The 26,834-nt window shown below is 45.8% G+C and overlaps 1 protein-coding gene across 1 annotated transcript; it reads left to right on the forward strand.

The window, feature by feature from the left end:
- The first annotated feature begins 205 nt into the window (after positions 1-205).
- LOC117588512 lies at positions 206-21,282 on the forward strand. The gene is made up of 7 exons (XM_034279833.1): positions 206-757; positions 8,981-10,080; positions 16,616-16,733; positions 16,815-16,955; positions 19,703-19,962; positions 20,101-20,193; positions 20,845-21,282. Exons 2-7 carry the CDS (start codon positions 9,115-9,117, stop codon positions 20,947-20,949), a joined length of 1,683 nt encoding a protein of 560 aa, XP_034135724.1. The 5' UTR covers positions 206-757; positions 8,981-9,114; the 3' UTR covers positions 20,950-21,282.
- Positions 21,283-26,834: the final 5,552 nt, after the last annotated feature.

Raw genomic sequence — 26,834 nt, forward strand, 5'->3', positions numbered from 1 at the left:
TTATCGATAATTTCGCGGTCACAAATGTTTGGGCCTGTTTGGATCTTTTTTTCTGATTTCCGCTAATATATCAAAGATAACGGTACCGCTGGCAATATTGAGGAATGTTATATTCATCAGTATACTCAAACAAAATTTATCTTTTGGTATATTTCTAAGGTTTGTGTGGTATGTTCGTTAGATACGGCTACGGGCACACTGGCCACGATCGTTTATCTCACAAATGTTTTTACCTGTTTCGATCATTTTTTCTGATTTCAGAAAAGTAGTTCCGCCAATATATCAAAGATCAAATTATATTATAAACATAATATATTATCATTGAGTCGGGTGGAACGATCTTCCCGTGTTGATCATCTCAAAATATTGTTCTGCTTTCGTTGCATTTTTTTTATCGTTTGTGCTGGTGTTTTTGTGTTTTTATTTTTGTTGTTGCTTAAGCTGGGAGTTTCCCACACCCACATACACGCATACACGCATACACGCATACTTGCACACGCAACACTGTTGCGTGTCGTCACGCAGAAACAACAAGTTTTTGTGCATGTTCCGGTTGCGCGCGTCGCTGCAAGCACTAGACTCTGCAGAGTTTTGTTTTTGTATTGTTTATTGTGAAATTGTGCAGATCGGGAAAAAGGAGCGGAGCAGAGTTGTCCGTGAATGTTGTTACTAAGTTTTGGATTGTCTGCAGCACTGCCTCGCCGCTCTTCCCCTAAGAAGCTCAACCAGCTTCCAGCTAACGGATATCGGACCCAAGGTATGTTTCATGTTTACGGTGGTGGTAAAAAAAAAAGAGATCTTGCGGGCACCATTAGCTCGTGTATGTGTGTGTGTGTGTAGCTCTGTCAGATACTGCGTCACCGTTGTCACACGCGCCTTTCATATGCAGCGAGAACTTTCACTTTAGCGTGAGGGGAAAAGCGCAGCCAGACGATTCGGAACCCATTTCAGTTGGAAGTCTCTACTGGGAAACCAACAAACAATCTCGTGCGCTACCTGCCATCCACAGGTACTTTCCCCTCATCACATTTTCGGGCTATGTATTCATCAGGCTCGCTGCTTTCGTCTCTGCCCAGCCCAGGTAGTGACCGGAGAGCATCAGCTGCTGCACAGCGTGCCCAACCTTTCTCCATTGTTAGGCTGTGTTTTTGTGGCTTCCTTCTCTCTCGTCGCTTCGTCCTCTGTCCCATTTCCGTGTGCTAATCTACCATGTTCCAGGCAGGTGTTCAGTTAAGATTGTAGCAGCTCAATCACAGTGATTCACAGCAGTTATCGGCAGCACAACAATTATCGTCTGCGGGAATTATGGACATACATTTGGATGGCACATTTGTTGGCTATGGGATAAGTTGAAAACTTCGTGAATTTAGCAAGAGGAACTTTCCGGCTCCTCCAAAAAAACGGGAAATAATAAACTGGTGGGTGAAATGACTCTAAAAATGTACAAAAGTAAAAGCCAGTCGCATGAAATTGGAATTTATGCCCAAATGCACTCATGGAATCTGTAATGACAACTTCCCCTAACGCTAGCTTCGCCTCTCCACCTGAACATAACATATGTGTGTGTAAGTATGTGTGTATCTCTGTCTCTGTTACCCTAGGACTTCCCCCTTGGCGTCGTGTCGGCTGGCGAAAATGTTGAAACATTAACAAAGGTTATTCTCAGGAGGCAGTGCCTAGATGCCGGGATATAAATGTACTCGCTCCAGCCTCAGGTGGGGGCTCTTTTGCCCAACAGTGTGAGCATTTTCCGGTTGCTTTTTCCTCAGTACAATTGTGAAATTGTAAGCTATACAATTTTTTGCTTGCATATTCTACTTTTCGTACACTTTAATTCGGTGGGAAAGCTGCAGAAATATGTACGTACATGTATGTATGTACGTAATATGTACGTATGTACATATGTACATCTGTTGTAATATTCACGCTTTATTGCATTTCAAGACTGATTTCTATGGGTCATGGACCGCTTTCGGACCGGTATACTCGTACTGCGGTATTGTATGGCAGCAGATCCATTTCTTTACATCTGCTCTGCGGTTGCTGGCCTACCGATTTCCATGCATGTGCACACCGTACCTCAGTCGAACGAAAAGTAGCAAAAAGCAATTCAATCTCAAAATGAAATGAGTGAAAATAATCAACTTTCTACAATAACGATGGTAGTCCGAGTTGATGCCCTGCTCCCCTTTGGTTAATCTATTAAAAATGCATTTGTTAGAGCGGAGCGAGAGGCAGTTAACTAGCGATTGCCCATCTTCATATGTACATATATGTATAACGAGGAGGAACGTTGTGAGATGCGTTTGTATGCGTCACAACTTTAATGCTCAAAGAAAAGCCTTTCGTGGAGTTTTACATTTATATCGTAGTTGGGCCACAAATATGCCCAATACGCCTTGCTTATTTCCGTCTTTTTATATGTATACATACATTCCCATGTCATGTGGTATCCACCCGCACCTACCGCGGACTTCTCTTGTCTCTGGCTGTCTGGCTGTCTACTCAATCACAGCGTAAAGCACTCCTGAGTCATAAAAACCCGGCCAGAGAAGATGCAGCATTATGCGGCATGCGGCATGCGTCAGGGGTGGGGTGGCAATCATAGAGGAAGGCGATAAAAATGACACATGCATTGAGCTCTACTCCAACGCCTAAAAGGAATGGGCCCCGGCAACGACATTTTGCACTCTGCGTTTAATGGGGAAGTGAATGGGGATGCCGAAAAGGCGAAAAGGAAAGAGAAAACAAATCAAAATAAATATTTGCACGCACTATTGTGGATAAAACGAGGGATGTATTCATAATTTGTGCAACCAGCTACCTAAATACGAGTGTAAGCCATAAAGAATTCACACAAAACAGAACCCAAGTGCACTGGATGTACCAAGGATGTAAACACATATTTACCGGGTACCTGGTGATCATCTTGCATACATTTTCAGTTGCTTTCAAGACAGAGTTGCTGCTTTACGTGAACGTGAGACATGTGGTGGAATGGCGTATCCAATATCGATCCAAGTATCAATATATCGATGTCGGTGCGTCCTTCGTTTTTAGCCTTTCGGTGGGATAACTTACTTGGTGGAGGGGACATGCAACATCGACAGACTTTAAGTATCTTGTTCGGGGTCTCGTAATTGGGATCGAAAAAGTCCTAAACCCCCACATTGGCCATACTCAAGTCCCTTCCCTCCCACCATCGTGCAACAAAACCACAAACACCGCATGCCCTTGGCTGTCGTTGGTTGGCCACTTGAGCCCTGGCATAACCTGTACTTACCTGCTCCGCCGCCCAGTCCCAATCTGGACACTCCGCTAGCTCGGTCTTGTGCCCTGTGCCCTGTGCCTAGTGTCTCGAGCCCCCCTTCTTCACTCCTTCTCCACCATGGGGCAGTTTATTTTGGCCTTTTCGTTAGCGGTTCTCGGCTGTGTTGCTGGTCACTTGCATCACGGACACACAAACACACAAAACCAATCATCAAGTTGTTGCCAAAGAACGAAAGGAACGAAAATCACGAGAAACAAAAATCTGATAAATTGATTAAAGTTCTTGCAACGCGGCAAGCGGCATCAATTACTGGTTACGACGTTACTGGACGTTTGACTGTGAAGAGCTGGAGCCAGAGCCAGAGCCACGGCCGACGCCGCATGAGAGACCAGCAGCAGGCCAAAGTCAGGTGAAGGAGCTGTGTTGCATCAGTGGCAAAGAAGCAGGATGATGAGGCATGTTCGGTTCGGTTCGGTTCGGTTCGGTTGTGGCCAAGTTAAATATGATTATAGCGCTTGCATTTAGTTTCCAGCATGTATTCGATAAACATTTCGTGGCTTTTGTCGGCTTGCTATGAATTCTTCGTGTCTTATCTTTGGCGTTGTCTAAGGACTTTCTTAGAAAAGGAAACCCTTTGAGAAATTGTTTACAAATTCCCATTTTTCGCAGTATTCTTACAGATTCGAATCATGGACACCACTCATGGGCGTCTTTGGGAGCTATCCATTGAGTTTTATAAACGATAACTGAAATAAAAATACTTTTGAATCGATTTCTGTTTAAATCAAAGTTAATTCTTTTTATTTTCATTATTTTTGGCTCCAAAAACTGCAAGTTTCAATTGAATGTTTCGGTTTTTAATTGAACGTTTTACCCTTTGATTTTACTTACATATTTCTCTCGTTCTTTTCTTGTCTTGTCTCTTTTTTCCTTTAATTTGATTGATGATATTACAATTTGAAGTCACGTGTTGCAAGGGCCCCCGTGCACCCCCCAGATATTCTGTTCTGGCAGCAAAGAAAGCGCTTAATTGCTTTTGAATGCTTTCCGTAAGCTGAGAATACACAGAAACGTGGGCCGGACTGGACCGGTGGAGCGGTGGAGTAAAGTGGTGAAGCGGACAACGAACAGCTGCTGTGGTAGGTGGGGTTCGGTTGCTTGTGTAAAAAATGGAAAATCATTAAGGCAGGCAGGCAGACACGACAGCACCGCACCGCACCGCACCGCACCGCACCGCACCGGCCACAAAAGGCCACCAAAGATCTTGCGTCGCGGCTTGGAACATTTCGGGAAGGAAGCCTTGAAGTGAAATGCCAAACAGCTGAAACATTTGAAAAGAGATTCGGCGGAGGCCCAACCAGAGCCACAGCAGCAGCGCAGCAAATTGTGTTCAAAAAACACTTGAGACCTACTTCTGGCACCCTTCTCTTTTGCTCGTTGCACAGAGTGCATAGAAATGCCAGCAGGAAAGTGCAAAATCGCATCGCAAAATCCAACCACAGAGTCGAAGACGAAAAATGAAAAGTCAAGTACCTTTCGAGCAGGAAAAACTACAAGAGTAAAAAACAAATATTCTTTATGTTCGCTATTTCAGTTTCGACGCATTCACTTAGATTTGATAAATGCAATCAACACACAGCTGCTGCATAGTGCAATGAATGTTTTGTTTAATTAATTTTGTAGCTTCGCGTGTTGCGATAATATTTCTACACACTGTGTATTTGGCCATCTCAGACTGCGGTTTCGGCTTTGACTTTGTGTTTGTGTGTTGTCACGATGCCCGGCAGGGGCATGGAGTAGATTATTTTGCTGCAAATGACACATTTAATTGCTTAAGCATCAGCAGCAGCAGCAGCAGCGGCAGCCACCTGCAGCGCTTCAATGGTTCTCATGACCCACCAGACGAAGCAGAGACAAAGCAACTGTTTCAAAAAATTAAATTAATTTTTTGAATGGGGGTGCTGCGACGACAATGGTTCTTCGTCGAGGAAAGGATAGAGAGAGAGAGAGAGGGAGAGAACTGGGAAAATAAATAAGTTACGGAGCAGGCTGTTGATTGAGGTCCATTGATTCATGTTCAAAAAGATACAACGATTTCCACGGAAGGAAGAGTTCAGCTCAGTTCGATTCGGTTTGGTTTTGTGAAGATGTTGCCTACCTGTGCCCGACCCCGGGGTCCCTTGGAGTCTGTCCTAAACTGAAAACTGTTGTTTAAGATCTGAAGATCGCAAAATCAAAGGAAAACCAGTTTGTGTTCTCTTTACGGATTTGTTCAAGCCTGCACCTGCCTTCAGCCCTAGAAATCGATGCACAAGCGGGGATTCAAATGCACCACCATTCAGGAGATACGACTACACCAGAGGCAGACACGTTTGTGGTGCCAAAATTGGTCTGCATTCATATCGACCGAAATTACCACAAAATGGTTGCTTAAATGGCCATCATCTGTTATGCAATCCGGCCAATTCTCCACTAACCAAACTGGAATGTAAAGGAGAGCATACATATACATGCATATGTACAAATGTGGTTGATACACATATGTATTGCGGTAGATAGCATTTGAATTTGTATTTTAATGCATTCAAATGATTTAAAATATTTTTTTTTTTGTTATTATATTATGTTGCGGCATATCCAAAGTAGACAATTGGGCATGTCCAGTGGAACAAATAAATTAATTAGAGATATTTGTTCAGGCCACCAGCTTGATGAATCCTCCCACGTCTGACATTTCCCTTTGGCAAGCGTTACGCCCTTCCTTTACGCTTTCTCTTTCTTCTTTGCTCATCTCCTTTGGCTCGAATCCGCTGTCTTTGCAAAGAAATTGCTAAGGCAATTACCAGAGTAAAGCGAGAGAGGGACGGAAGAGAGAGAGAGAGTGCCTCCTCCTCTCCCGTTCCGTTTTGCGCGGACACCACTTCTCATGCTGACCCTCTCTGACGCGAGCTTTGATAGTGTCCGAATGCACAGTGGGCCAAAGTAGAAACTTACAGACAAAACATAACGGAAAGATAGAAAATGTGCAAATCCCCACTATTCCACTAGAACTGTTTGTGAAGTCTGCACAATTTTAATTTGAAGCATCTGCAACTGGTTTCCTGCCCATTGTCCATTGTCCATTGTGCTTGCACCACTGTTAAGTGTTGGCTGCTCCCTCTCGACGGTATGCGGCAACCCCTGGAAGGTCTTTGTTGGCTCTTCGCCTTTTGTCAATTTTAAAAGCGAATGGTAATTTTTTGCTGCAAAAAAAAAAACAAACTGTAAACAAGAATTTGTTCCTCTTTCGACTGCAATTCTGGGCGCCAATTACAAACTGTTGCATATAACCCCCCGCCACCCATGGTGCTACAATGTTAACGGAGATCTGCATGGATCCTATGGGTCGGCGGCACCTCTTAATATCGATCGAAACCAATCCTTTATTTCCAGGAATCGCCACAAATATGCCCTCAAAAGGATTTTGTGTATATGTCCACTGACAGCATAATTCTATATACTATAGCTTGCATTTATTTACAACCAAGTGGTACGCAATAGATACTCCCATCGAGAGCTCACCCTGCTGCTCTCCTGACTTGACTTCTTGCGGCTTGGAAACTATGTAAACTTCGAGAGTATACAATGTACTCGTACCGAAGCGAACTTGTCTTCCGTTTCTGTTTTTTGTCTCACTTTTTCGCTCTTGTCTGTGCAATTTCAATTTCGTTTTTCTCCTGTTTTGCTGTTTGTCATGGCTGTTGTTTCCGTTGCTGTTGCAGCAGTTGTTTGACAAGCGCCACGTACATGCACCATGTTCCCTGCCCAGAAGATGGACTGCACGGAGCAGCGCTGGATACAAAATTAAAAATTATATGAAATCAACAGCAGCAGCAGCAGGAGCAGGAGCAGCAGCATCAGCAGCAGCAGCAGCAGCATGGCTGGCAACACGACCATGCCAACCAAGGGGCAACTGTGTGTTAGCTGACATGGGCATTGGCCAAGAGTTAGTTCAGACTCAAGCCGGGGGACTGTAGTTTATGACATGTGCACGGACCCAGGAAACGAAGTAAGAAACACACAAATGGAAACAATTACACAGATTGGATACGACAAAATAGGATTCATACTAGAAGCTTCATAGATACGAGAAAGCGCGAACTATTGGCTGGATCGGTGTCTCAGAATGAGACTTGCAACTTGTAATTTAGATTTTCATCTATGCATTATGATTCCACTGTTCAGTAAAACTCTGCTTAAAATAGTAAACTAAGTTCAGGAAAAGCACCTACTCCCAGTCCCCATTGGCTCCAATTATTTGGATTTTTTGTTTATTTACGCTGCAATCAAATTGTTCTACAATTCATTCAAATGAATTCGAATTTAAATTGGATTCTCCTTTATTCGAATGCCTTAATTAGATTATATTCGCTGTTCGGCTGCAAAATATTTGTAGAACGCTCCGCCTTGCACAACAGCTAAGTCTGTACGTATTGTTCTCTGGTTGGGTCTGTTTTTGACTGGTTTTTTACGTCCTTTGGCTCATGGCTGACGCACTACGTGTAGAGGCATCTCCCTATGTGTGCTTCCCCCCCCACTGCCCCATTGTCATTTATGCAGCCAGCAATATGACAAACTTCGCTGCAAGCAACCGCAACAGGGAAAACAATAAAAAAAAACAAATTGAAATGCTGCAGCTGGCTGTTTCGACTACTTGATGCCCCTCAATATTTCAAATATAAATCAGTTTTTGGAGGAGCCCATAGTCAGATTCATTTTTGGAGCATATTAGTCGACAAGTGAGTCTAAACGGGACATCCTTTGTGATGTCGCCTGATCGACCTTTTATGCATTTACATATGATTCGTCCAACTTTCATGAGGCTTTTAGCACGGGCGCTGCATGCAATACGAGAGCGCAGGGCAAGCTCTCGGTGTCTAAAAAAACAGGAAGCAGAAAGGGTCCCCGCTCAGCGTGGAGTCAATTCAGTGCATGCAAGGCTACCAACCCTCTGTAGCCCCCTCTTCTGCTCCCCTCTTGCATTCTTTTAACTTGCAGCTTTTGCGCATTTTCTTTTCATGAACTTTTATTATGACGTCAATGGGTGGATGCGTTTAATTGATAGCAGCTGCTGTAGATTCTCTACTTTTCTATCCAGCTCTCCCTGTCCTATTTCCCTCCCTACTTACTTAGTTCTCGTAGACTTTAAGGGGTATACTAGTCGACAGAGTACTCAGTACAGCCAGCATGTTTGTAAGTAGGTAAGTTGTGTCGCTTTTGTATTCGACTCACAACGTTCCTCCACCTTGTTTTATTCTATTCTTGTATCCGACTTTCATTGCCCAGCTACTGTGGTGCGTACTTGTACATATAAATATGTATTTTTATGCAAATATTTCAGATGGAAAGCAGTGAGCGTTGAAGGTGGGGGTGTTAAGTTGTGGAGAGACACAGCTGCAAAGCCGACACAAGAATTGACTATTTTATTGCCATACATGCGATACATGGAGCCGCAGCCGCAGCCGATACACTTCCGCAGCCTTTGGCTGCTGTTGTTTTCTTTTTTTTTTATACTTTCTGCTGTTGTTCCTGTTACTTTTATTGCATTTGCCATTGCCGGTGAGGACATCAGGATTGTTGTTGGTGAACTTGTTGTTGTTGTTGTTGCTCCCACAAGTTTTGTATTTAAAATACATCATTTTAATCGCAGTCTATTCTGTTTTGTTGCAGACACGCCAGCTGTATAGGTTCTGGAAATTGCGGTGCATAGACAACGGAAATAAATAACATAACATACATATATGTAAATGTGTGTGTGTATAAACCTGCAGCATACCTAAATAGGTACACAGAGACACGCGAATATGACTGTCAAATTAACGAAGCTATTTGGAGGCGTGGGTCTAGTGGGAACTGGCTCCGAAAGCGTCATGGATGGCAGCCATCAGCCCGTGACACACACGCAAGCTGCACCGCTGCAAGAGCTACAGCAGCAGCAGCAGCAGCAGAAGATGGATGCGGGGTCTATGCCGAAAACGAATGCAAATATGAAGAATCTCAAGTACTACAATCACCTGCAGGCCACTTATGACTGCCACGAACTGATGCTGAACGAGGAGGACGATCGGGATGACTACGAGGATAGCATGTCGCTGAGCTCCGGCTGCATGCAGCGCCATCATCCGTGCAACAACTCGCAGCGGCCACTGCTGGGGGAGCGTCGTCCCCAGCTGACCCTCATGCCTGTGGGTCAGAAGAAGGCGGTGGGCAAGCCTTTCCGGCAGCACGGCAGTCTTCCCCCACTGCCACCGCTGCCGCAGCAGAAAAACCACGCGACCGCCGCTTACATCTCGCCCTATGTGCATCAGCAGAAGCGCGACAGCGCCAAGGGACTGCACGGCTTCAACGACTTCGACGCCCTGTCGCAGCAGTACAACCAGCATCTGCAGAGCCCACACATCGGCTATCCCTATGGAAGTCCGCCCTCGCCCACCGCCCACTCTCGGCTTTCGCGCGACTTTTGCATCGACCGCCAGCCGGCACAGGCCGCGTCCAGCAACTCTTCCAACTGCAGCAGTTCGCTGACCACCTCCAGCTCGTTGCCGACCACAGTCCATGCCTCCCGGTTCGAGGATGACTTCTGCATGCGTCGACCGGCTGATAAGTCGCCCCCCACAGCAGCGACCAGCTGCGCCTCGGGTCCCTTCATCTTCGGCATCTCGCCCGAACAGCAGCTCACGGACTACGGTTGCACCTCAGCCACCCCGACATCCTCGAGAAACGCCCTCCAGCCTGTGATAGCTCCGTTCAGAAAGGAACACAAGCCTTTGGTGAGTTGGAAAAGCAAGATCAGCAGGAAGCTCAGCAGAATGCAGAGCCAGTTTATCGTCAGATTTGTATATATGTTTACATATTGTTTATGCAAAGCATCGAAATGGATAGCGAGGTTGTTGCGGTTTGCACATGGCGCCAGCAGCCTCTCGCACTCGTACGTCGACTCCACAATCGAGCGAGTAACACAATCCGCGACGAGCAACCAAATCAAAACCGCACAAAGCCGAACCGAATCGAAACAATAGCAAACAGCAACCTGAGCAGCGTCTTACGTGGCCATAAAGGACGATCAAAAATAGGGGGGGAACTAACTCACTCGTATAATGATTTTGTTTTTGGCATTGGCAAACCCAATGAGCATTCGATTTTTTACACTGGCCAACAATTCCACAATGAATATGAGACAAAAGTGAAGCCGCAGCACTTGCCACCTTCAGCTCTTCCTCAAAGCCTTCGCGTTCTGCTTACGAATATGTACAGGGAACGGAACATACATAAATAAGACTGCCTGCTGGCTGGCAGCCATTGTATTGTTGAGAATTATAACACTTGAGATGTGACTTAGCTTCTAGCTGGGGCGAAAAACAAAGCCGAGACCAGAAAATACTTGCAGACCGTCGTATAAGCGGAATTTGTGGCAGCTGCAAATTGTGTCTGTCTGTCCGCCGCCACCGTCGCCAGAAGGTGGGTAATTGAAATCCGTGTTGTTGCTGTTGCTGTTGCTGTTGTCACAGTTGTTGCCACATAGTTAAGCTTTTCGCTCCGTGACGTCGCACTGTCTGACAAAGTTTGGCCTGCAGCTACGATATTCGTTGGCTAGAGGAGGGATAGTTGTGTGTGTGTGAGTCTTGCACGTGCCCTGGCTAGACCGACTGAAAGCTGACCAACCAAGCCGGTTCCAGCGACCATGAGCCGCACACACACACCAACACACACACAACAGACGCAACACTTTGCGCTGCATTGCTACAGTCCATCCCCCCGCCCAGCCTGTTGCATTATTTGATTAAAAAGTTTACCCAAAAACTGAGTTAACTTTTTGTTTTATGGTTTTATATTCATCCCATAATGGTATCTGCTGCATAAGCCCTGCTTATGGCGAGAAAGTAAAGGAAAACTGTGGAAAGCTTTGGGCCTGGGTGTGTGTGGGGCAGATTGATCAGAGAGATTCCATTTCTCCAAGCAACTTTTATCCGGTCTGACTGCAGCTTCAATTAACTTGATGGCATAAATGCAGAGACACATGCCACATGGCCGGCCACATGCTCCACTCACCCCTCCCCACCGTGTGAGTCTCTCTCTGTTTGTATGTTCGTCTCCGCTTTAGCGAGTCATTTGCCAAACTCACCTCGCCGCAAGTGGCGTTGGCTGGCTGTCGCCTGTTAAGTGCGAAATTGGGGTCGCCATCAATGCTGCTGCCCGCAGAGTACGCGAAATATATATACACACAAAGTAGACAGATACATAGAGTGGTTGGTGTACGTACATGACTTGTCATCGCTCTGTGTATCTGTGTGTCTGTGTGCCTGTGTGTGTCGTTGCATTTGTAATTTCCTGAATTTTTAATTATGACACAGAGAGCAACACGAAACAAGCGGCAGATAGTCAGACAGCAGTCAGATGTGTCTATGTCTGTGTGTCTCTGTGTGGATTGCAGGTTAATCTGTCGTGTTGCATGTTACATTTGCCAGTTGCTAGTTTCCAGTTTGCCAGTTGCCAGTTCAAAGTTATCTAACTGTCAGGCGAATCTCCAAAGCCGCTCTAAGCCCGTCGCGCGTTCCCTTATGGCAAATCAATGTGAGCGGGGACCAAGGTAAATTCACCAACAAGGTGACGTCTTCACCACACTCGGTGGGGGGATCCACTGTCACTCTATCCCTTTCAAGCGCCTATTACGCTCTCTCTCTGAGCGTGGTGAATAAGTTATTGGTTCCGTTTGCAATGCAAACAATTTCACCTTGTCAGAAAATTCACCTTGGTGAGGAACCCGGCTATCATGGGCATGGGTGCATGCATGGACTGATAGAGAGTGGGAAAAAGGGCTTGACAGACGTGTATATAGAACTTGATGTGACATGGAATGCATTAGGGCAGGAAGAGCTCTGCGCTGTGAGCCATGTCTGAAATTGTTACAGCGAACTTAGAGCTTATGCAGGCAGTCGTCGGGTGCAGGGGGAGTATCCAGCACCCGAAAACGATTCCAGCAGCAGGTCGGGTAGTAAGTTAATTGAGAACTAAAAGCCTGGGGGCTGGACATGCCTACTCGGAGTTCCAATGCGGATTCAGATGCTCATTTTACTCCATCATTGAAACATGCTCTCCTGCTCTAATTGCAAGTGGCTGAACGTGAAGAGCTCGTTAAGGGAGTAGCATAGGCATAGGTTTTCCCTCAATGAACTTAACTCTAAGCGCTACTCCCCAGAGCAGACCAAAGTGCATAGTTACATGTGTAATATGAATGAATTGAAGTCGTCATTGCTCTCTAGCGCAATTCCAAGACAGCTTACAGCGGTGGCCTGTGCCTGTGCCATTGTGTATTGAGTTCAATTGCAAAAGCGCTTAAATGGGTCGAAGTCAAAGGTCTCAGGAGTTGCAAATGCTTTTGGCGTTGCAAAATACGATAGTTGTCCTGGCAGCCATACCAAATATCGCTCTAATCAGATTGAATTTGCATTTGTTTATGTTTTAGAATATTCAAATATAATCCTGCTCCCTAAATTACAGCTGAATTGGTTAATATTTAAACAATGGATAGATGACGCAAACGGAACATAACATAACAATTGGCGATGGAAATAATCTGTCTTACCGGGCACATGCATGGTGTTCGAAATTGATTGAATTGGACAAAGTTGCTGCGGTGGCATGCAACAGTTTACACTGATGCAACAGAACTGACGCTTTTTACGCTTCAGACTTGCAGGCTGTTCGCCATTTAATTGACATTGACAACAAAGCAGAGGTGGACGTCAATCCAATCCCTTTTTTCTGCGCTTTTTTTTTGATGCTGCAAGTTGGGTCGACTGACATGTAAGTCGATCAAATCAGGCAACAAACAAAAAACAGGGGCGAAAGCAAGCGAAAAAAAGTTTCTGCGCAGACAACAACTGGAGCCACAGCTATTTTGTAGTGTTCATTTGCATAGCTACAAACAGATGTATCAATTGGCAGTCGCAGCGCCCAAAAAGGATAGCAAGTTTGCCTTGCCGCTGCATTGGGTCAACATTGAAATGAAAACACGACTAGATTTCGGAGCGAAAAGCGATGATAGCGGCAAACACATCGATGCCTGTGTAATGGCAAATATCAAACAATTTGTGAGCTCTTTGGATGCAATGAATAAACTCATCTCATAGATCCCATGTCCAACTATGAGCAGCTATGAACCCCAGCAACTAGCACAGACAGTCATCGCACAATATCGATTGAGTTCCAATCTTATTATCTCAGCTTTTATTTTTAGCCAGCGCTCAAAGGGAATGGAATTGAATTATTTCATAACCTCTGCATTTTATGCACCTTTCCTCTCGGACGAGAATGTCGTGTGAGTGCGATTTTTGGCACGTTTTCATTAAACATTTTTCCGCATTTTTTGTGCAAAATACCGACGAAATTGACTGATGAATGGAATGGCAAGCATTTTATCATTTCGAAATAAGTAAAATGCTCTGCCACCTGATTTGTGGCCGTGGCAAGAGCTGCTTGCAAATGCAAAATGTATTCTGCCATATTTTTGGGAATTTAAACAGACATCACGCAACGAATAGCTGACCAATCTCCACGGCAGCTTCATATTGCACCTGCTCAAGTCTTGCTTTGCCTGTTCATAGGGTGAAGACATTTTTAAACCCTAAGACCTGAGCCCAATCGAAGGGAAAATTGCTTATACACCCATCTCCTTGGGCACACGTACATATTCCTTGTGTGGGAGTTTTATCCGCTCTGTCGCCTCTCTCATCACCAGAATAAATACATTTCATATTCAACGAAAATTATTGGCTTTCCAGCTGACTGACTAGGAGCTCATGTGTGTGAGGTACATTAGCGCGGCGCAGCTCCCCCCCTGCCAGTCGCAGAAATGAGTGCCAGCTGAGTGTCTCCCTGTGTACATACATAAATGTACACACATATGTACATGCATTATGGATCGCTTTAGCATAAAAGGTTTTCAGCAACAATCGACTGATTGGATATTCAGCAATGGGAACTCAACACGGAGTGCTGGCCTATGGCTGTTGCTTATTCCCCACTTCGTTTTTATGAACATATCACATATGTATACATAGTATGTATACATACTACATTTCGTACATATTTCAAAACTTTTGCCTGAGCTCGCACATGTGCGGGAGTAAGCCCGTAAATTTGGACTGTCGACAAACTTTCGAGCCATTTTTCAAGTTTTACTGCCTGAATCTCTCTCTCTCTCTCTCTTTCTCCGCCTATCCCTTTGTTGGCCCTGTCATGATGATTGTTGGCATGATTTACATGACTGCCACAACAACAAACTTTTAATGGCTGTGGCAGCAGCAGTAGAACTAGAAAAAAACGTTGCACTATACCCAGTTAAAGGTCACGAGATCTTATTCTTAATTTAGTTAAGTTGAAATTACACAAAAGAATTCGATTTTCCATCAGGCTAGCAGAATCAGAGTTGGCTCTTAGCTCAGAGTGCTTTTGATTTGTTTCAATTATTTATTGCTATTTGATATCAAGTTCCCCGTTTGGGGAGGGTCTAGCTTGGATTTTCTAGTTGTCTGCCCTTCATTGTTTATTTATTTGTAAAAATATTAAACCACTTTAATGGCTTATTGCTGCTGCTGCTCTTTCTATCTTGTTTGGAGCATTTCTTTGGAGTATTTTGATTTGCTTTGTTGGGTTTTTCCGTTTGGCTTCGCATGCTAAGTTTGTTCTGGAAGAACTTCTCAAAAAAGATGGACAACTTTCTCTGTTTTGATTTACTTTATTTGCATTCGAAAGGGGCACTTCCGAGAGCTCGATTTCTCGCCTCCCCCCAATCTCACAAATCCCTGCCATTTGTGTCTGCAGTCCTCTGGAAATAGGGTTGAAATATGTACTCGTAAAATTGTAAGTAAATAAATATTTTGTGCAAACTTAGCTTTGGATCAAATTATGATGGAAAAGTTGACCAGGCCCAGGGACCAGAAGCATGCTCGTGATTTCCCTGGTTGGCCCCGGGGCCTGTCGTGCATCCGAAGCGACGTCTTGCCATGGGGGGGCTGTGCTGTGCTGTGATGTAATCTTGTCTGGTTTCGGAGAAGAACGCCTGGAAGGGTCTTATTTAGTTAAAGGCACTGACACACATAGTTACCCACCCACGTACGTAGTTACGGGCTCACACTCGCACCTCTCCGACCTCCGACAAGATGGCAACTGAAAGTTTTCACATTTCTTCATTTTGCTCTGGAAAAGTTGCTGGAAAGGAACAAAAACTTGGCTTTGATTTTCGGTTCATAAACTGTAGTGCCAACAAGTAGTAACAAAAAATCGGGCTTATATTTTCCACCCGAAAAAGAGAGACGTTTTAATTCAATTTAGACAAGAAGGAGAAACGTTGTGAGACGCACTGAAACGTGTCAAAAATTGTATGATCTCAGCACTAATCTCTGTCCAAGCGGCAAAGTAATGCCATACGGCCGGCCACAACTGTTGCATCAATCGAGTAACAATTGCCAATTATCCACAATTCCTACCCTCAAAAAGTGCGCCCTCAACCACGTGTGTGTGCGACGACTCCTTGCTGTTACTGTTAGAGGCGAAACATATTTTCGAGACGCTATCTAAATCAATATCTAAATTGCTCTGCGTTTTGTCGTTGTCAACTTGAGATGCTCTCCCGTGCCCATCCCCATCTCCATTTCCGCCACCCGCAATTGGCGTTCCATCGATAAGGTCTCTCGCTTGCCAGTTACGGATGAAAATATCCTACACACAGGAGAGAAAACCGGAAAAACAAACACACAATACTGTGTGGGTGAGGTTCGGACAGAACTGGTTGACAGTTGAATGCAGGAATTGCCAAAGATTAACAGATGCTAAGTGCAAAATCTACAGCACGGATGCCACGTTACTGGCTGTGTTTATTATGCTTGTGTTTAAGAAGCAAACGAGTGATGTACCGCGAATATTGTTGAAGCAAAAATGAGCAGCGAGAACAGAGCCAATCGTCTGATGTGCGTACCTTGGTCTTTACGCACTTCACGAGTCATCAGAAAATCGGAATCAGAATCGGAAAATGCTGCCACTGCTGCTGTTCTTGAGTGTAAGCCTTCGCACGTCTGCCCCGATTGATATGTGCATATTAAATGATTAGAGCGAGGCAGAGCCTGGCTGTGTTAGACCTTTCAATCTGTTGTCGTTCGTTATTTAATTGGCACTTTGCCAGTTGGCAGCGGGAGTGGCCTCAGAAAGATGCGTCCACGAGGCGTATGTGCAATGTGCAGCGCAGGCTGCAGGCTGCAGGCTGCAACAACACATTAATCAGTTTATATTTCCCACATTTATTGACAGAAACCATCTGTGGGCGATGCCTGCACTGACAGCAGTGGCAAAGGATCCAAATTCCTATTACGGAAACGCAAATCGAAGAAGACAGCCTCGAAAACGGCCTCAAACGGTGCCAACAATGGTGAGTAGGTTCAATGGCTTACTCCTTGCCCCTGTCGTGACTCTTTTATGCTTTCCGCAAAACTAATTCTCTGCCTTACAGCTGGCACTGCAGCGCAGCAGCCGTCGATTAAGTGCGTGCTCGTCGGAGACGGAGCTGTGGGCAAAACCAACTTGATATTATCATATCTGGAGAACCGATTTAATCCGGAGCACATACCGACAGCCTCTGATATTTATAATGGTAAGCTTTTGCACTTGTTTTCAAAGGTTTCTCCAAGGGTGTGCCAAGGGTAAGTGTTGACTGTTGACTGCGCTTTTCAACAGGTTTACTCGAAGGTAAATCAAGTGAGACCCGGCAGCCAGGCAGCCAGCCAGCCAGCCAGCCTGGCTGGGAATTGTTTTGCTTCGGGTTGGGTTGGGTTGGGTTGGGGCTCTTGTATGAATTTTTCATTTTGTTGAAAACCAATTTGTGAACTCTTTGCGGAGTTCTACCCGTGTGCAGCCGAGTGGCAGAGGGGAGACTGAGTGAGGCACGGCTGCCGGAAGCAGGCAGAGGCAAGAGGCCAGAGGGATGGGATGTTCAGCTGCTGGATTCAGCTGGAATGTGTGGGTGTCCCGTATCCTTCTCTTGACTTTCACTACTTCCGCATTGTGAGTCTCGTTTTTATGTGCTTCTTTTTTTTGCTATTCACTAATTTTAATGAACGGAAAATTGAAAACTGAAATGTGTGTGCGTTGGAGGCTATTCAACTGAAGAGCAGCATGTACAAAAAACGCTGACAGACCCACAACACAATCGGAATCGGAAACTTCACTTCCATGGCCCGAGGTTCAGCTCCAGCTGCTGCCCCAGCGGCACTTGTGATTTGCTTTCTTCTAGCGAATAATGCAAGCACTGCTAAATCTTTGTTTGCAGCTGAATTGTATTTGAAACATTCATTTGAGCACATTTCTGGGATGCCTCAATCCCTCCCAGCACGAAATTACGCATACGCGGTGTATGCCCACTTAGGGGGCAACAATTCTGCTGCTGCTGCTGCTGCTGCATGCCGGGGGTTAGCAAGCTTTCAACTCAGAGTAACATTCCTGAAACATTCCATGTGTGCATCCATTTGGACAGGATTTTGCGCTCTCTCTGTGTCATTTTTGTGACATCTTTTGGGCATTTGGGGCTGCCGTAATTGCCCTACTCATTTATTTCAATTGTGAGGGTAGATTGGCAGGCTGACAGGCCAACAAACAGCCAAATGGCAGAGCGGAAGATCTGCCCAGACTCAATCATTTATGAATGGGAATCTGCATTAAGACGCCTCCGGGGTATAGCTGACTTTTTAGTCAGTCAGCAATTACACAATTGCTCACTTTCAGCCGGCACACAATCAGCATCAGCATCAGCATCACCATCACACACATGGAGCCAATGGCTGGCACTGCCTTTTGTCCTGGCCCACTGCATTGTTGTGGCAACACATTACCCATGACCCATTACTTTCTGATGTGACTTTTCTCCTCTAGCTCAGACAATGCGGGGAGGTACTCCTACGAGCATTTCCGCACTTTGTCGCATTTGTTTTTGATCACCCAAAAGGAGCGATCATGTTACAGCAAACAAGCTCAAGCCTTGCCCAGTGCCAGTGCCAGTATTCACTCGTTACTCGCTACTCGCTACTCGCTGCTCTCTATTACGAGTGTATCCTCCTTGTTCGAGATGGCCTTCGACTTCGAAAGCGATTTTCAGCTGAGATGGCAAACAATTTTCCAGCGTTGGCTGTGCCCTGAGTGCTTCAGTGCTTCGGTGCTTCAGTGCCTCTGTGAACTCTCTCTGAGCAAGCGAGTGTGAGTGGGTAACGAGGAAACATTTTAAGCATTCAATGCTTTGTCTGTGTGTGTGTGTGTGTGTGTGTGTGTGTGTGTGCGTGTGTGCATTGTGAGGGTGTTCGTTCTGGCATTGATTTTCACTTTTACTTTTTACAAAAATATTTCTCCACACGAAAGGGGCATCACGATGTTGCTGGCTGTAGCACAAAGGACAGAGAAGTGGTATGGATGGGATGCCACAGCACAGCACAGCACAGCACAGCACAGCACAGCAGTTCCATCAACATCAAGGCAAGTCAAGGCAAGTTGGGCGGAATAGGTTGGAATAATGTGGAAAGCGGGGCTTACTTCGGGCTCGGTTCGAGTGTGTGGGCGTTGGTCTGCCGGGTCTACCCCAAATGTATTCATGAGTTTTATGCGGCGCACAAATTAAATTTATTTTACATGAGCCCTTGGCCTCCTCACGCTGCCTGATGTTTCTCTCCCTCTGCTGCATGCAACATGCAGCACGCTGATTAAAAAATGACAGCACAAGGCAGACAAGGAGCGCCCAGCAGTTGCATTGACTGCTGCCCTGATTTACTCTTAGATGGGGCGACGAATGCAGCCCCCGAACATTATTTTCCACTCTTCTACACATGAACTGGCTGCAGAGTAGCGATGAGCTTCCAGCTGCACCTGCATTACAGCCGAAACTCTTGCAGTTTGCAGGCATGGCAACAGTGATGACAACCACAAGATAATCCAGCATCAGGCGTAATGGAATTTATTTTCGTAATCTAACATATTTATGTAGGCCACTCCAAGCTGTGTGCCAAAGCGAGACCAAAGACCCGAAAGGAGCTGGAGAGCAAATACATTTTGTAAATTTCACACATTTCCTAGAGACAAACAGCCTTGACCGAGCAAAAGCGTTTTAAAACAATTAAATAATTAAATTCCAGCTGCGTGGGCTGCCTGTGCAGATATTTGCATATTTTGCAATTAAATTGAGCCGGCAAACGGAAAACCCACACCTGATCTGAGTGGGCTCACACGCTGATTGATTGATTGATTCATTTGGCAAATAAGCAGCATCCCTGCTGTGGTCGACATTGAGCACTTATTGAGAACTTTTTATGATTTTAATTATAACTACAACCGTTTGCCTGCCTCATTGTCGCCCTTTAGCCGATGTCAATGTGAACGAGAGTCCGGTGCATTTGACACTCTGTGATACTGCCGGCCAGGACACATTGGATCCGTTGAGCGAGCTCTGCTACCCCGACAGCGATGTCTTTCTGCTGTGCTTTTCGGTGGTCAAGCCGGAGACATTTCGGGCCATACGCTCGAAGTGGGCACCGAAGTTCGAGAGGGCCAAGGCCGCCTTGATTCTTGTGGGAACCCAGGCCGATTTACGCGGCAATCTGAATGTTCAGAATAAGCTTCAGGTGAGAATTTGCTGCCTTTGGTTTGTTTCTTATAATTCAGCTGCCGCCTTGCGACTCAAATATTTATGAAAATCTGATTGGATTTGCTTTTGGCTTTCTGTTGCTCATTTTGTCTGTTTTATTTGTGCTTTCTTCCAGACAAACGGCGAGATGGCAATTTCATATGCAGACGCCTGGGATTTGGCAACAGCAATTGGCGCAAAATACATTGAGACTTCGTCAGTCACACAGGTGAGTCCATCCCACGCCATCTCCTGGGAACTGGGCCACAGAAGGCAAGGCACTGAGTTGAGGAAACCATTGCTATGGCTCTGCTGAGAGTAAATGCACAAACCAAAAGACTGCAAAGCAGCCGAAGCTGTGGAAAGAATTCCGCTTAATTCCACACCCAAAACGGAGGCTGCATTATGCGAGTTTCGCGAGTGTCTCCCTTTGATCCCCTTTGAGCTGCCCTGACACGAAACACAATTGCGTTGTTTTCGGTTCAAGCAAACGCACGGGGCAGACAGGATGTTCTGGTGACACCACAACACTTCCGAGTGAATGCCTTTGCCAGCGGTGCACTGCACTTTTTGCATATTTCCCCAAAGGCACCAAATCATGGCTGGGGCCCCCACTGCAGGTGACTGAACCGTGCACCGCGCGCGGAAGGTGACGAAGATGGATCGATTGCAGCAAATGATAAGCGGTTGCCACCGCATGCTGGTGGCATATCAAGTTGCAAATGGTTCACGAAGCATTTCGAAATTTCAATTTGGGCGGGCGACGAGCTGCGAGCTGCGAGCTGCGAGCTGCTCCTTGGTGTCGCTTGTTAATCTCATAAATTATCACAAATTGTGTATCCTTAATAAAGTTTCAATGCTTGTTGTTCCTCTTTCACAGGAAAAAGTCAAGGATGTGTTCGATGCGGCCATTTGGGAGGGTCTTGTGCCCACAAAGCTGCCGCCCACTCCCTCCTTCTGGCGAAAATTGTTCTGTTTGGCCTAGAAATCTGGAATTGCATCAATTAATAAACAATTGATTTTCGTTTAGCAGTGCTCTCAATATTTTGCATGCCGCACACAGACTGATCTACAAATAAAATAAATACATATCAAACATAATGGAAGAAGGAGTTCGGTCGCCGCAAACTCATAGACTAAGGACGAGTATTTTGAAAAGAGCCTTAACAGTGTACCAATAACCAGGACACTCCTTTTTTTTCCTTAATTTTAATTGTAGTTGTTAGTCCAGAAAGTACTGCTTGTATCATCCACATCCATTCCATCCACTTAAGCCTACGAAATGTAAGAATAAAACACAATTGTCGCATTAAACGTGGAAAGTGGCAGACATATTCGGAGATCTTGAGGGAGCTGTGCCTTCCAGTACAGAACATTGTAGGTGCCAGCGAAAGTAATAATAAATACGGAAAGTTGTGCATGTGCCTAGTACGAGGAGCACATAGCACAAGAGCAGTATCAACAAAAACAACATTAGTGTTTCGGTGAAGTTTCGACTCTCGACCCTCCGCAGAGCAAACAAAGCCGCAGCACGCACGCACGCACAAGCAAGTTGGGTTTCTGAAGGGGCTTATGGTATAGTACAGGTTGCGCCCCCTAGTAGCTGCGGACTTGTAAACTTCGTGAATTACTGAAGTGCACAACATGGAATACAGCGAATATATGCACATTTGCCAAAGAAGATTCTGCTGTGCGAGTCCATCCACCAACAATTAATGACCATAAAACTGAATCTAACAATCAAAATGCTTTCAAATACTAAAGAGAAAAATGTCAAGTAAAGTAAAGGAATGATCAAAGCAAATGTGGAGTCTCTGAATGGTGTATGGGGGGGGAAGTGTCAACACGGGCAAACGATGACAAGGGGTCCAGATACCACAGGATTGAGGAAATCCAGAGGTTGCAAGAGGACGCTCTACGCTTAAAACAAAACGTTTGGCAAGAACTGGATAGCCAAGTCTTTGTGACTAATGAAAAAAGCTTCCCGAAACTACAAAAATAAAGAAGGAGCTCTCCCAAAGGCGTTGGATTTATTTTTGCCACCTAATTTCGACGTGGTCGCAGACAGCACAGCCAGAAGCAGCACCAAGAAGCAGCACCCAGGCGGTATGCAACAGTTTTTGTGGGTCGGAAATGTCGGAAATTGGCATGGCGGCCATGCCAAGGCCGATGAAATTCAAAAAATCTTAATAAATCAATTGCTGAGTGGAGGCAGCGGCAGCGGCAGCGGCAGAGGGCGATATCATGTTTGGGGCTGCCATGCTATAAATTTATGGCTACTTACAAGAACGAAACATGGACACACACGTGCAAGTGATTGTGCGGGTGTGCGAGTCCCTGGATGCTATGGCAATAAATAAACAATTTATCAGACAAATATTTAGGGGCCTGCAATTTGTAGAAAGAACTTACGTAGAAAATACACAGGCCGAATATTTCTGTGCATGGCCCAATACTCGTAGATTGTGGCTGGCATTTGAGCGTGCTAATGATGTGATGCATATCCTTAGGGCTGCCTTTGTGTGTAGATATGCATGTGTGTTAGAGCAAGGTGGACATCCCTCTGTCCTCTCGCTTGGCACAAAACGAAATGAAGTTCAACAGATGTAAAATGTAAACTGCTGCACGCAGCTTTGGGCCGTGAAGCTGTTGAACGGTTTCCCTTTTTGGAAACTCTATCGCTCTCTCCTCCACCCCCCCTCAAACGCTTTGTTCGGTACGTGCCAGTAAAGACTTGGCCGCTAATTCACGCGCAAGGAATGTGGACCGCATCCGTATTCTCGTTCCACTGTGGGTATATGTATGTCTATGTATCTTTTTGTATAATTTACTTAGAAATAGATACGGATACACACGCTAACTAAAGCCTTGATTGCGCCTGGTGGGGGTCGCCGGGTCTTTCGGTCTTTCGGTCTCTGGTGTGTTTTTGTTTTTTTGTAGCCATTGTTCGACTCCTCGCTGTAAGCAGAAAGCTCTTGCGCGGCTAAAACTTATAATCATGGCATCATCGAAAAATTATCGTTTAACCACAGACAGCACATGTGGTTGGAATGGGAGTGGGAGTGGGAAGGGAGGAGCCGTGTGGGGAGGGGTGTGGTTGTATACACCCACATATACACTCACCATTTAAGAGCATAAAAGCAAAACGTGCTTGAAATGTGAATTACTCTCGCCCTTAAACTCTCACACGCGCACAGGCGGAAGGCTCAGGGCAGAGGGCACAGGAGCAGGCACAGGCACACGAGAAAGAGAATACTCTTTTGTGTACATTTGCAGAATGCATTCTACGCTCTTCAAGTAACGTAGTCAGTCTGTATGTGAGTGCTTCGCTTGGTGTGTGTGCGTGCCAGTTGATTTTGCTCTTTGGCTACATTTTGACTCGTAACCTTAGCTGTTATTCGCGATCCAAGGCAAACGTACTCGACTTTCGCGCTCTTTAGTGTTTTATTGCCCCCCGTTGTCCATCACTTCACTAGAGCTTTCACATCTGAAAAGGGAATGGTAACATTTCATACCTTTTCCCAATTAACAAGACAATCTCAGCAAGCCTCAGCAAAAGACACAGCTTCTGCTTCCTCCTTAAGCATTGATATCCCACACAGTGCGATGGACGGGCTCCCGTCTGTACTGTTATTACAGCGGTGAATCAAAGTCCGCACGAACGCATAACAAATAGCCCGATATATTAAGAGCAAAGAGCACGTAGTCCCAGAGGAGGGTACGACCACGCTTGTCTGCTCTTCATTGTGTTATTTGCACTTTACCGTTTGTTTTTGGTCACTGCTTATACCATCGCTAGGCACGCAGCCGTCTTGTCCACTGTTTGTCTCATAGCTGCGTTGTTGTTAGTGTTGGAGAGAGTGAGCGCAGGGAGAGCGAGGACAGATCAAAAGGGAGACAGAAACTAGAGATCTTCGTACGTGCGGGCAGCGCTGCAGCAAGGTGCTTGGGCAGAAAGAGGGAGTGAGAGCGAGAAAGCTACATACAAGCTGCAGGCAATGAGAATCTGAACGGGATGGTTCTCGATGCTCTCAGTACAGTCGTTGTGTGAAAGATGGAAACTTGCCCAAGCAGTTGTTCACAGAGAAACTCTGCTAATTGTACAACATAGCAACTGGCGAGCAACGAAGGCGTGAACCCTGACGGAAATCCCGTTCATTATTCTACGCTCTCTCTCTCTCTCTCTCTGTCCCACTGCTATACCCCATTTGGACCACCTTCAAGCAGACAAATATAAAAATAATTAATTCAACAGCTTCGAAATCAGAAGCAGAATTTATTTGTTGTTTATTTTAATTCCTATTTGCGTTTGCTTAACAAATGCAGATTAGCTATTTAAATATATTTCCACTCTCCTATTTGTGTATTTTATTTGCGACTGAACGCATTTACATGCTCGCATTCGTACTCCTGTCTACTCACGTGTGTGGTGTACGTGCGATGCGAGAGAGAGAGAGAGAGAGAGAGAGAGAGAGAGCAATGCGGAGCACGCTGATAAGGTTAATTGAATGCAAAGTGGAACGTGGAAAGTGGAAAGTGCCACCCACCCGTCTCCAGCCACCAAAGAGATGCAAATGCACAAACGCAGAGATCGGGAAAAACAAACCCAGTCGCAGATTGGCAGCAGAGGAGCTGCGAGACCCCTGCTTTCGATACATACACATGTGGGCGGGCATATATTGAAAAGTTATGAGCAGGAAATGAAACGGAAGCTGGCAATATTGCCCCACATCGAGAATGGTGGCAGGATGATGCCGGAGATGGGACCAGATGCAACCAGCATTGTGAAAAATCCAATCATCCACCATCCATTTTAGTCTGTGTGTCCGTCTGTCTGTCCGTCTGTCTGTCTGTCCGCTAAATCTGTCATTGTGATTAACTGGCAATTAGTTAGCTACAGGTACAGGTACTTTAGATTTAGATTCAGAGCAGAGCAGAAGTCGCCATTGAGAGCGGAACCACCCAGACGGACTTGGCGCTACTGCCACAAAGGACATCTGTCACGCTTCCTTTTACACCAAGCATTTTTCCCGCAGTCCACATTCCATTTTTGGCAACGTTATCAGGAGGATCTGGAACAGGACCTGAACCTGGGACCTGGAACTTTGCCTTGGGGCTTGTGTGGTCTGGGCCCTGCCTGTGGCCCGCACTCACGTTTGCTTTCTCCTCTGACTGTTCTCGTTTGACTGCGTCCAAGCGGCAGCGGGTAAGTGGGCAGCCCACCACCCGTCCGATGTAGGAGTTGTTCCTGCGAGTTGTTCTCGGACTGCCTTGAACGCTTCAAGCCCAAAGCTTTAATCGCAGCCATAACTCTGGGCCGGAAATAATGACTGCAAATCGAATTGGCTACCTAGTGCCCCATGCGCCAGGCCACAGCCAACAGCCAGCAGCCAGCAGCCAGCAGTTCGAAGCCCAATGTTCTGAGTTCCAACCAATTGAAGCATTACTGGCCTAAACAAATTGCCCCATCATCACTCTGGAGCGAGCCAAATGGCTCGCACATCCTGCACACAAAGCTGATTATTGTTGCGGTTGTGGCAGGGCTCCTGTCTCCTGTCTCCTGTCTCCTTCGATATGCCCTTACAAAGAGTCAGCATCCACGAAAAGAGGATCTACCAGTCTACAGCGACGTCTGTGTATCCTCTCTTCAGTCAATTTGTGTGCCGACAGCATTCCGGTTTCTAGTCCTATTTGAGTACTGCTGCTGCAAGGCCATTCAATGCGTCGACTAGCATTGCTTTTGGGGCTCCAGTTACGCCTTTCGGTAGGGCCATCGGTATCGGGGACAGCCTATTTCGAGTGCTTTGTCCGGCTTTGCTCAATTTCGTGGTGCAGTGAATTCAATTAGCGCCTCGTGGGATGCACTGGACGCCGCCGGGGGTCAAGCGAAGAGCACAAAAAATGAAAACTCGACAATTAGCTCGGTCAATATGTCAGAATTATAATTACGGAAATAGAAACCATAAAGCTCAGTCAGAGAGCGGACGCGCCAGTTCCTGCTGCCACTCTTGCTGCACTCATAATAGTAACACCCATAATAGTATTAATAATAATAATAATAATAATAATAATAGAAAACAGCGACAATGAGCTGGCAAACCAGCAGCAGCAGCAGCAGTAGCTCGTCTCAGTAAGCAGCCAAATTAATTAGATTAGCCTCTGCCCCGCCATCGCCATCCGCATCGCCATGGGCCTTGGTTTGGGCCACCATCAATATTAATGGCAGTTACTTTCGCAGCCACAACGCCAGCGCAGCCCCACAGTCGTGGCCATTCGCATAGAGACAACAATTGCTCAATTTGCCTTTCTTTGATGAGCTAAACGCTGCGTAAAACTTTTGAATTCGCACAGTGGTTGCTTTAGTTCCTTTATTGGTCCTCTTGCTGGTCCGTGGCATAACTTCAACTGTTGCTATTATGTTAGCCTTAGCTGTGATAGGCATTTATTGGCTTATTCTGTGCCGTTCCATTGGCGCTTCGCTGCTCTGGAACCGCTCGAAAATGTCAATTTTTAACTGTTTGCTCGCTCGGATATTTACGGATGTTCCAGCTACAGGATCGCTTGGAGCAGACACTAATCAAATTACTGAATGGCAGCGTAAATCAACTGAAAAATGTTTTAATTAAGAGACAGGGACACACACACACAGTGTGGAGAGACAGAGCAGCTCTGGAGAGTCGCTGGAGGCCACTAAATGCTCAACTGACATTGCAATGCAAACTCCACACTGTGGAAGTGAAGGAGCTGCAGCTGGGATGCCCACTGGCATGAATTACATGAGGAATGTTTACCAATTATCGCAATGCTATGGTGGCCTGAAATATGCATCAAACGTGTAACATTATGGCAAGAGGCTTGCTTTCGTTCTTT

Source organism: Drosophila guanche, unplaced genomic scaffold, assembly GCF_900245975.1.
Source record: "Drosophila guanche unplaced genomic scaffold, DGUA_6, whole genome shotgun sequence".
Classification (NCBI taxonomy): domain Eukaryota; kingdom Metazoa; phylum Arthropoda; class Insecta; order Diptera; family Drosophilidae; genus Drosophila; species Drosophila guanche.

Coding starts and splice junctions, on each gene's coding strand:
- LOC117588512 (XM_034279833.1), top strand. CDS start 9,115: ATGACTGTCAAATTAACGAAGCTATTTGGAGGCGTGGGTCTAGTGGGA. Junction 19,963..20,100: donor ATGTTCAGAATAAGCTTCAG/GTGAGAATTTGC, acceptor GCTTTCTTCCAG/ACAAACGGCGAGATGGCAAT. Junction 20,194..20,844: donor AGACTTCGTCAGTCACACAG/GTGAGTCCATCC, acceptor CCTCTTTCACAG/GAAAAAGTCAAGGATGTGTT.